Here is an 11,702-nt window from a genome sequence, read left to right as displayed (position 1 = left end):
AACAGCTATCAAAATAACTCCTTTGCTGTTCATCTCGAATAATGACCTCGGGAGCTTCCCTTCAAGCAATTCTGTTGCTTCGCGCGGGGGAATGAAGGCGCGGCCGGCGCCCCCTGCTCGGGCAGTAGCGGTGGTAGCGCCCAGGCCCGCGGCGGGCTGGTTGGGCGCGCAGTTCGAAGGGGCGCAGCGGTGGCGGAGGGGCGGGCAGGGCAGCCTCTCTCCTCTCCTCAGCGACGGCTCTGTGGGGGGTGAAGGAGGCCGCGGACTGCTCTCCTTGGGCCTGTCTTGTGCCTCCGGGGCCGCGTCTGGCACCTGTGAGCCTCAGCCCGCGTCTTGGGGCGGGCTGGGACGGCACCGGCTCGTCTGACGAGTGGTGCTTTCCAGCCGTTACCTTGTGAGGTTTGAAGGCGAGAAGCAAAGCAACGAAACACGGAACCCTACCAGCCGGTTTCTCACAAACTCTTCAATGCTCTTCCCAGGTCTTGCTGTAGCAGCATAAGAGCAAATGCTTAGGGGTGTACATGGGTAGGTACGTAGAAATGTGAAATACTTACCTTTAACGCACAAGTATATATGTATACACGTGTGTTTGTACGCTTGGAGTGAGAAGAAATTATCATTATGTTTTATTTAATTAAAAGTATGTACGGGTATTTTTTTCTGGAGATAATGTTCTTTGAAGTTATAACTAGTCTTGGGTCTTCTGCAGTCTAGTAAAATCACTTGAGTTAAAATAGCTGTAAGCAGTATATGTGTTCTGTTACTGTTTTCAAAACAGCCAGCTGTTAAAAGAGGAATTAGCTAACAACTTAGGGTAAAGTTCTGGCTATGTTTTCTTTTTCCCAATGTACTCTTTATTATGACCAAAACTTTCTTCAATGTATCCAGTTAAACCACCAAATAAAACCACTAATAGGATGCATTAAAAGTTGGAGAACTTCTGTTTCTTTTCCGCATTCATCTTCTTTTTTGTCATACATTGCATAAGATTGCTTTAAAGTTTCAGAGGGAGTCACAACTAGGCACAAACTCGGCAATTCTTTAATTGCATGTACTTTCTTTATTCACTGAATAAGTTTTTAATGCAAAACATGTTTTGAATGTTATTTTCTTATATGTGTTATTCAGATGCTGTTTCTTGTGAAATAAACCAACAAAATCCTATTTCCCCCTCATCCCTTTTTATTGAACCATGTTAGTGTAAATCTTGCAACTACAGTAGGGGTTGTTTAAAAACACACATAAAAGTAGATTTATTTTTTTGTTCCTGGTTGAAAGTATTAATACATCAGTATTAAGCTGCAGAATGTTCTCCACAGTCCTTTGAATGTGTCGTGTCTAGACTGAATGTGAGATTTTTTTTTTTTCTTAAAATTGATATTTGTTTATTTTGAATTACTTGTGAAACATGGTTGTTTCTTTGTGTCTCTCTACTGCTGTTTACTTGAAAGGCAGATTATGCTGTGGTGTTAGTAGGAACAGCTGTGCCTCATTTGATCAGGTGGATTGTTAGGTGAATTGTCAAAGCTGGATTTGGTTTCTGTATTTGATTAGGCTTGTTTTCTCTCTGCAGAACAGCTTGTTGTTCTATTACAGCAAATGTAAAGCACCTAGATATGCTCCTGAATGAAATAATGATTAATTAAGAAGACTCTTAAAGGAAGCCTTTGACTACATTAGATTCCTGATTTAACTTCTGTATTTGGAGGCTATGCAGGGATCTGTGTCTTAAAATTGGTTTAATAATTGCATTTGGACTCAATGGATTAAATCTTTGAGGAACTAATGCAACAAAGCTACTATCTATTTTGGAGAAAACTTTTTTCTTTTCTTTTTTCTTTTATGTAAATCAGAAATTTGTTCTTTGTCACATTCTTGCTGATATGTAGGAGCTTCCTGTATTCACTGGAAGTAGAATCTTTCGTCTTCATGATGCTTTTAGCAGAGTGAGTTACAAGTGTCTTAGGAAGCTCTGTTGCATTCAGAGTTATGGAAAAAGCAGCTTTTCAATGCTCTTGTAATGTCTACTTGCAGATCAGTGTCTTTCTAAGTGGACTTTCTAGGGTTTAAGTAGGAGTTACATTGATGACATAGTACTGTTGTATTAAGAGCAGAGTTTTACTGCAAGCCTAATTCTGTTTTCAAGTTGGTGGCAGAATTCCTGTCAAATTTGGCTGCTGAGGGTCAAGGTTTATATGTTAGATTAATCTTCTGTAGGAAACAGGAGTGTTTGACACTCTAGAATTCTTTACGGAGGTATAAATTATTATACTTGCCAAACCTACCTGCAATACTTAAAAATTGTACATACCAATTCTTCAGTTTTCAAAAGCCATAAAATATAATAGAACTGTCTCATTTTAAGTAGAGGGGTAGGACAAAAAGTTGCCTAATGTTATATTTACATTTCTTAAATTAATTCCTTGGATAAAAATAATTTATTTTTAAAATTTATTTAATTATTTTTTTATTTCGCCTAAGAAGTATACTTATTTTGTTTTATCTAGTAACATTGATTCTGAGAAATGGACAACAGCATTTGTCAAGTTTATGAAGATGAAATCCAGTCACTGGAAGAAGAAATTAAACTATTGGCTGAAAAGTATGAAGATAGCCAACAAGAATCCACCTTTTTTTCTGATGAGATATTAATGTCAATGTACGGCCTTTTTCACATGTTGGATTAATAGTGTTTCTTTGTCAAAATTGTTTAGGATAAGCTTTTGCCTCTATGTTATGACTTCCCTTATTTTTACAGTGATTCTGTTTAGGACATGGGCTATATATGGTAAAAGATTACAAATAATAAATAGTTGATCTCTTTTTACTGCCTTTTGTTGGTAGTTTGTGGGGTTTTTAGGATTTTGTTTGCTTTTTTTCAAAAGGCAGTCTCATAGTGGTCAGAGCATGATATCAGGTATGTTATTGTGCAGGGCCTGCAAAGTTATTGACTGCAAAGGCTATGTTTTCCATTATGCACTGTGAAATGGCTCAGTGCACATTTACTTTAAAAAAAAAAAAGGGGGGGGGAGGGATTGGGGACATGTACAGGTGTGGCTAGTTATATGCTAATGAAGTGCCATGTTAGGGCTTTTTATTTACATTATTTAACTGATATTCTATAGTAAATGTACACTCCGTAGATAAAATAAGTCGTTTAGATGAGTAAAGACATAGCGCATTTTTGTTCTGTGTTCCTCAAAATGGATACTTACATCTCAAGACTTATAATAAAGGCTACGTCTACCCGGCAGTGAACATAAAGTATATATGTAAGTTAGAACAGTTTACTGTTCCTAATAATACGATCCAACTGAAATTTGACTCACTGAAAACTGATCTTGGTCTGAAAATCATCAGATCACGTTACAAATGCCTTTCATTTAATGGTATTCCTGTATTGATGTGACAAAACATGTTCTTATGTCTCTGTCTTTTGCCCTTTTGATTTCATTTATTTTCTCTTTTTCAATTCTAGAAAATCATTCCAAAGAGAATTTCAGGGAGGATCTAAAGGACATGAATCTCCATCAGACCTGAAAGCTCAACTTGAAAGTCTAGAAACAGATCTCTCATTTTTAATGAAATTTACTGGTATTCAGTTCACAAGTCATTCCAAGAAAACAGTGGAACAAAGTAAGCATTTTTATGCTCTTTACTGGTGCTATACTGAGCATACTGTTGCAGTTCGTTACATTTGCAAATGCGTGTTGTAATTCTACTTTCAATGTTAGCAGCAAGGCAATTATTTTGAAATACAATAGAAATTTCTTTATTGACGAAATAGCTTCTGAGTAAGTATAGTACTTTGCATAGTGGCAAAGTGAAAGACTGCTGTGAAGTTAGTTGTTTGGGGTTTTTTTAACATTTAACTTGACTTCTTTATATGATGGATGCTATGAGTTGGTACTTTAAATATGACTAATGAAAGAAATGCAATAATTGTTGAATAGAATTACAATCAAATATTTTGTTAACTTTATTTTATAACAGCTAGAAACAGAACAGTGCGGAAGCACAGATTATCAGGGAATTGCCACTCCCTGTCTTTTCAATTGGAATTCCAGCTTCTTGAAATGCAGGTAAGGATCAATATATGTTTTAAAAAACAAACAAACAAAAAAAACCCCACCACCACCAACAAAAAAAAACAAACAAAAAACCCCCACAAACCAAAAACAACCAAGCAAACAAACAAAACATCAAATGGACAAATATCAATACTTCCTTTTCCAGCTGAAACCTTCAACTGATATTTTGTCATTTTGATTGCCTGAGTCTCCTTAATCTAAGCCTCAGTGGGTTGTTTTCACTCTATAACAGCTGGACCCAACTTTTGAATTGCATGCACATCCAAGCAAAATAGTTCTGAAGGTCAGGTTCAACAGTCAGTTATGAAATTCTTGTGTTCTCCTATGGTCAGTTACCTTGTTCTGGAGACTGCAAAATTCTGAATCTTGCCTCTCTTGAGGAAACTGAGGAAAAGTTAAAACACTACAAACTTGAACAATTGCGGGGGGTTGGTTGTTTTTTGTTGTTTTTTTTTTTTTTGCTTTGGTTATATTTCTATTCGCTTGGCTAGTGTGACTAGCCATTACATCACGGAACTGCACAGAAGTTACACTAATGATGGCAGATTTTTTGCAAGGAAGCTCTTTCATAAGAATCTATTCTTAGCACAGAATTCAAAATGATAAGCAGTGGAAAACAAGCTGCTGCCTCAATTTGTAATAGTATTTTTGACATCAGGGAATTTCCTCCTCAAGAAAATTTGATTTTCAGGTCAGCTTTAAAGGTATTTTTTAAATAGAATGTGTTTGGACCTGATAGTATTAAAAATGCCTAGCTATGTAAAGATGTCCTTCCTAATCTTAAGAAAAGCCATATTATGAATTTAGGAAATGAGTATCTAGATAGTCACATGTGGATTGCATAATTTGAAACTGCAGGAGTTCAGCTGCAACCTCTTAAGTCCATGCATGACTTGAAACTTGTGGTCCTAGTGATACCATTTTACCACTTGCTCGTATAAAACTGCATTTAGCTTTGAGCATGGAAATGGCTTGCATCAGTCCTGCGACTTGGTTAGATTAATGTTGTTTTCTCACCTGTATGCTCCTGCAGAATGATTCTTTTAGTGTTAGTGGAGCTCGGGTGAGTAACTGGATGTCAAGTTTATTTGTAGCTGCTTTGGTGATGCTTAAATCCAGTGCACCACTAGATGACAGCACTCCTGTGCATACTGCCTAAAACTTGTCCTACAGTGCTGATGAAATACCCTAGAGTAAGTGATATATAGAATACCAAGTGTGTATATTTTAAAAAAAAAACACTTCAGTTGAAAAAAAAAATACAATTTTGAGTTCATTTTTTACATTAATTAATTTTTTTTAGTAAAAGTACATGGCACCTGTAACTTACAATTTAATATGGAATGCAGACAATGTATCAATTTACCTCAAGTTAATAAACTTTGAATTGCCAATGTTTTATGGTGTGGGTTGTGGACATGTCGTGGAAAATGGTAAATTGGTTAAGCATACACCAATGAAAAGTACAGTTTTTAATTGTGCCATAATATACAGGTTTTGTTTTTTATTTTTGGTGTTCCATACCCAAGTCAAGAAATACACTTACTGTTTCAAACACAGACTAATTTGTGTTCCTTTACTCAGTTTTTGTGCTTGTATATGAGCTTGAATGTTATTAAAGTTTTTGCATTTGATTAAATGTTAATGTGTTTTAGCTGTTGTACAAAGCATAATGTAATGGTTTGGCTAGAGTTGTAAAATACAACCATTGTGTACAGTTCTATATTTTCCTTTTGTTAGAACTGTTTAAATCAAATAGATTTTGAGAGAATTAAGTAGTTCAAAAATTCAAGATTAAGGATTGTGTTTTTAAGATATACAATTTTGTAATTTATACGATTAAAAATTACTCTCTCCCGTTTCTTTATAATGAAAAAGCATATCTCATAACTACGTTGTTAACAACTTCATGCAGACATTTTGCCTAGTCCTAGTTGGCTGTTTCTGCAGTGTAAAAGTAGTGGCATGTTATCTTGGTTTTGCCACAGACTTTGTATACTATGTAGGTCATCCTGCAGTGAAGTCAGTAGGTCCTCTGTGGATGCAGGAGTTTGTCTCCAAAGGTCTCAGGAAAGTTGTGAGTTCAGGCCAGACTAAGACCTGGAAACTTACCTTTAACTTTTTTATGCCTCTGGCTTCTTGCACATAAAAATGGACAAGCTTATTTTCTAAGATATGGCATTAATGGTTGTTTTCAAAATAACCTGTACTGAGATCAGTGTGGGCAAGATAGTGTAAAGTTGCAACTAGTTTCACCCATCTTGAGAAATAAGACAACTGTTTTGGGGAAATGCTTAGGAGGTAACAGATACATTGGTATGCAGTGGAAGATAAAAAATAATTTTTTTCACACTGTTAATACTGTTTAATCTAGTAGTTAAGTTACCATACAGTTAACTCGGCTGCAGAGTACCTTAAATCAAAGCTGTTAATACACAGTAACGAAGTGTTCTTGTAATTATCTCTAATTTGATCTTAAACAAAATGTTAAATGTCATTCTTGTTAAAAGCTGTGTTCTAGGATACAATTGTTCAAAGAGGGGTAGGGAGATCTGAGTTCACTTTGACTAGCTTTGAATGATTGAGATTATCTCTATATTACTGTAGTATTGGTCACTCACTGCCTGACATATTCTGCATCTTAGCTGGTTCTTTAGTTCTGGCACAGTGTCAGACTAGCGTATCGTTTATATTCTCAGGCTGGCTAGTGTTTTGCCAGCTTTGGGTGCAAGCAAAGAAGCTTCTGTCTGTTCACCATTGTGCATAGGCAGATACTTACAAAGGTCAAAAGGTGGATGAAGAAAACCGGTTAATGCAAAAGCATTGTTTGATTTATTTATTTTTCCCCTCTTACTGTCCTTAGATTTTAGGAGAGGACATGTACAATTGTTTTGGCAGATTTTCAAGCCAAGTCAAAAGCACTTGAGAAAGCAATCATTCAAATAAGAGTTGCTTTCTTCTCAAGAGCTTTCCTTTTAACTCTTTTTATTTGACCCCAAGATGGCATCTTGGCATATGTTAGTAACCCACTTATTGGAAAACCAGTTTCTTTAGAAGGTAGCATGTTAACTTGTGACTACAAGCAGCTTCTGTACAAGTCCATGCACGTGTTGAACCTTTTGCTCTAAATTTAAAATTATTTTTCGTGATGTTACTTACTTAATCCATTAAACTTTGTAGTGTCTTGGTTTGCTTTTTCCATCTTTACTGATGGCAGTGTAAGCAGTCCTTCTGTCCAACCAGTACTAGGGATTGCTGTGGTGTGTTGGCATTTGACTCCAGCTTGTCTGTTTAGTTTCCTTTGTACTGTCATTCCCATTTGCTTGTAGTGACTGGGTATAAGAAAAATAAAGTACAAAATCTCCAGTATAAAGTGAAGCATTTGCTATAGTCTTCAAGCCGTGATTTTTAAGCTGCTTCATTCAGTGTTATCTAACCTATTACTCTGGTGTGTTCAAGAATGCGAGGGAAAAAGAATTAAGTTCTTTTGTGGCCTCATTTCTACTACATCTACTATATATATCTATATACTTTTCTCATTTTTTTATAGGTTGTTAATATTTTAATTTGGAAACATTTTATTATCATGCACATATCCCTGAGGAACAATTATTGTAAAAAGGGAAGAGAATTTGAGGCAAAACTATAGACTTTAAAATTAAAAAAAAAAAAAAGGAAAACTAACAGGAATTTTTTTTTTTTAACTTAGGGTAGCATTATTATGGTTTTCAGATGAAACCTTATATTTGAGTTTTCTGGTATATGTGGCCGCTAGGGGTTGTGTTGGAAAATGAGAAGAATCTGAAAGAAGTGGAAGTGACATGAAAGGAAGTAGATGAACCTCTTATAATTATAAGTCTTCCTTTATACATACATGTTCTCTATGCTGACTAGTTCAGGTATTATTCCAGCAGCCACCTTGTATGGATGATACCAATACTGTTGAAATGAAAGAAAATGTCTAGTAGCTGTAGTTTAAAAAAAATGCTATTTTAAGGATTATAGTAGTTAGCAGCATTTGCATATATTTTTGTCTATTTTATCAGTAGATAGATTTTTTTTTTTTTTCCCCCTCCTCTCTAGAGAAATTTCTAAAATAATATGTTGTTACTTCTCCAATCTAGGAGAAAGAGAATGTGTCTGCTGTTATTACTGATCTCAGCATTATAATGGAATCTGGAGAAGATTCAGATGTGAGCAAGTTTGTGTCAAGGTAAGGTGGAGTTTTTTGTTTAAGGAAAGTTATTGTATGGGATATCTGATACTAAATGCAATGCTGCGTTTTCATGTAAATTGCTGGCAGTCATTTTCTTTGTTTGGTAATCTTAGCCCAACCTAAATGCTTCCAATCCCTTGTCTGTATCCTTCTGGAGAGAAGATGAAACGCATATAATTTTTAAGGCCTGAAAGGACCATTAGGAATTCATGTTAAACAGAAACAGTTTTTTGGATTAAAGTATATTTTAGCTGTTTGAAATTGCTTGGTAACAAGGTAATCTCAGCTATTGTATTTTAATTTGTGTAATCAACACATTAACTGTTACTCAGTTGTGTATGGGAGTTGCAGATGTGCAATGTGGGGGAGCAATGGCTAAAGTGTACATCCAGAACCCCTCTCCAGGACTTGCCTGCTTCTAATTCTCTGCTCACCATTCCGTTTCTCTTCTTTGCATTAGGATTTCTTTCACTGATATTTTAAAAACATTAGAACATAGTTTTAAAACCTGGAACAGTGTATTTGTGTAGTGGCTTAAGAAAATGTACACACTAAAACTTAAGCATATGACTGAATGCGACTTTTTGATTATTTTCTGGAGGATGTCAACTAATTGTGGTATACAGGATGAATAATGACCAGATTATTTGTCTGCAGTATTCCACTGTGAAATCTGCTAGCAACCTATTCTAAGAACAAATCTATTATTTATTAATTATTATTGTCTAGTTGACTTAACTATTGAGTTACATCAGGCTTCGTTAGTCTGTACCGAGAGCTGAATTTTTTATTTAGGGGCTTTGAAATTTCCATGCAAATCTGCTAAAGCTAGTGGTATAACTGAGAATAGTAGTTGACTGCTCCCAAGGAGCAGGATTTAGAAGAGGAAATTACCCTTTTTTTTCACGAGTATTTTCTGACAGCAGAAGTGTCTTGGAACTTAATAGTCATACTGGAAAGGAATGCATTGAAGTAGTGGCAGACTTTATTTCGTCCTGGCTTGAGCACTGCTGTCTTGTCCCTGTCTCTTCACTGCCCTGGTCCTTTTCCACATTACACCAGTATTCATAAGTAAACAAGTTTTCATGAATGATATAAGATGAACGAAGACTTTGCTGTCAATAAAGCAAGCAGCTCTTTGTCCTTAGCCTCTATGTGCATGTACTATCTGTTGTCCTTGTGTCAGCGTATATACTCTTGAAGCCACATGGCAAATAGGTTCAGTGTAGTCATTTGGTTGAAAAAGTAATTTGGGGGTGGAGAACCCAACCTTGCCTCCCCCCCTTCAAATATCATTTTTTCTATTTGACTTGTCCTGCAATGTCACAATGTTTGCGGCTGATCTAAGGCAGTAAATATGTGGCCAGAGTGGGGCTGATGTTGACAATGTCTGTTTTCACAGCAACCCACTGTTAGATTGACTTAATCTGATTATGTGAGCTCCCTTTATGGTTTGTTTTCTCAATCCCCTTATTAAGCTAGTTCTTGTTTCTTACTCTAAGTCCTAATCCCTTCTTTTCATGTCCAGTTTCAGGCTTTTCCCAACTAGCCTGTTATTCTTCAGTTCACCAGCTGCTCTTAGAATCTTGATTCCTACCTCTTTCCTCCCTTTCCCTCCATTCTCGACCAGCTAAATCTGGTGTCTCTCTGTATTGTTCGTTCTTTTCAGCCTCCCTACTGATTTCTGTTTCCTTCTTTTGCCTCTTTGGCCCAGTCTTGCCAAATTCATTGTCTAGCTCTCTTCTGTTTTCTCTGCTGGCCTGGATTTTTTCCTCCTCAGGTTTTTAATTTTTTGGCTTCATTTTTCATAATGCATGACAGAAAAGGGTCTTTAATAGCACCAGAGTTAAAAACTTGGCATTCAGTTGTAATTCCCAAGACCATCCTGCTTTGTAAGAAAACAGGAATGCTAGAACAACTGAGCAACATGTTTTTAAAAGAAGCAAAATTTAGCAGTTTATTTTCAACCAGGTACTGCTGCAATATATAATACCTATTTTTAAAAGAAGTGTACCATTCCTTAAATATGTTGTGACAATAAAATATGTAAGCAAATGGAATCACAATATTTAGTCTTCTATTTTTGGATTTTACTTGAGTCCCCTTTGCACCAGTTATCACTTATGTTGTACTTTATTAGTGTTGAGGACCAGAATATCTATAAAAAAAATCTTGTTGCCAGTCTTTTTTTTTTTTTTCTTGATATCCCATTAATTGTTGTGTTAGTTGACTATTGCATAGATTACTTAAACAGGAGGAGTTTTTAGACAGTTTGAAAACTGCTCTTTTTACTAACTAATTAGAATTTATAAGTTAGAGTGAAGGATTTATGAAATGTCTGCATTGTATTAAACACTGCATGGGCTAGGTATTTTGGAAGTGAGGGGAAGCACGAATTCTTTCCACAGCTGTAAGTGTCATTCTTTGGTTTTACATGCTAATGCAAGAAGTCTTGCATACTGCAGTGAGTTAAAATAGATTTCCTCTCTTAAAATAACTAAAGGAGCGTATTAAAGGAGCCTTAAAGACTTTTAAAACAGTTAGGTTTCTTATATACTTTAGTGTTTTGTTGATGTTATTTTGTAAAAGTGAAATAGTGTTTGGATGAAGACCATGTGATTTTAACCTGATACACCATACTCTCTGCCCCAATATGCTTTTTGTTGGTTTTCGGTGACTTCTCTGTTACATGGCTGTTGGTTTTGGAGATGGGTGTTTTCTGCTCCTAGTGGATTTTTTTTTTAAATCTGGTGACATTTTGTAATGCTAGATTCTTTAAAAAAAAAAAAAACAACCCAAAAAAAACCCCAAAAACCAAAACAACAAAAAAAACCCAACTTAAATTTAAACATGTGCTCTCTTAGTACCTTGTTATTTTATACTAAGCTTTCTTGGTATTTTAGTGTTTGTTGTAGTTGGCTTCAGCCTCAGGAATTAGGCTAACTTAGGCTAATAAGGAATTATCGTTTATGGGTAGTTTAAGTGCTATGAGACAGTGAACTGAAATGGTGTTCTTGTGGAGTCTTTCTCCCCTGCCAATACAAAAAAGCATGTGTATTACATATGTCTGTTCAGGCCAAAACAGATTTTCCCCCTTTCTAAACACTATATCTAGTTTTCTATCTTAAATTTAGCCAGTGCTATAACTATATGAGTAGTATATATTCAGGTATAATTTGTAGACTAATTTTTACATTTGAAACTGGTTCTTTGCCAAAACTATATCTCTCTGCTTGGTGATCTAGCCTTAAAAATTTTTGTCTGCTTTATCACCTAAAGATGAATCTGAGAGGAAAAAAGAAATATAAACAAACTAAAGACATAATGCTAAAACAAGGTCACAAGGTTTGTGATAGTCTTTTAAATTGCATAAAAGTGAATACTCATCAAAATTG

The 11,702-nt window shown here is 35.6% G+C and overlaps 1 protein-coding gene across 5 annotated transcripts in view; it reads left to right on the top strand.

Annotated features, from left to right (window-relative positions):
- Positions 1-11,702, top strand: part of CENPP (centromere protein P) — a 161,202-nt gene that overhangs the window by 143 nt on the left and 149,357 nt on the right. Inside the window, exons 1-5 of one of the 5 annotated variants that reach the window (XM_087744690.1) lie at positions 85-529; positions 2,508-2,659; positions 3,479-3,636; positions 3,994-4,082; positions 8,216-8,304. In XM_087744690.1, the coding sequence (XP_087600816.1) occupies positions 2,526-2,659; positions 3,479-3,636; positions 3,994-4,082; positions 8,216-8,304 (470 nt within the window). In that variant the 5' untranslated portion in view covers positions 85-529; positions 2,508-2,525. Of the gene's footprint in view, positions 1-81; positions 530-2,507; positions 2,660-3,478; positions 3,637-3,993; positions 4,083-8,215; positions 8,305-11,702 lie in introns of those variants that run through there. The other 4 variants (XM_009476718.2, XM_087744691.1, XM_087744692.1 and 1 more) reach the window with 4 other exon arrangements.

The sequence above is a fragment of the Nipponia nippon genome, unplaced genomic scaffold, assembly GCF_047370975.1.
Source record: "Nipponia nippon isolate SJK-2023a ecotype South Korea unplaced genomic scaffold, ASM4737097v1 scaffold_9, whole genome shotgun sequence".
In the NCBI taxonomy this organism is placed as follows: Eukaryota; Metazoa; Chordata; class Aves; order Pelecaniformes; family Threskiornithidae; genus Nipponia; species Nipponia nippon.
Note: the sequence above shows the minus strand (reverse complement) of the source record. Positions and strands in the feature narration are given on the sequence as shown.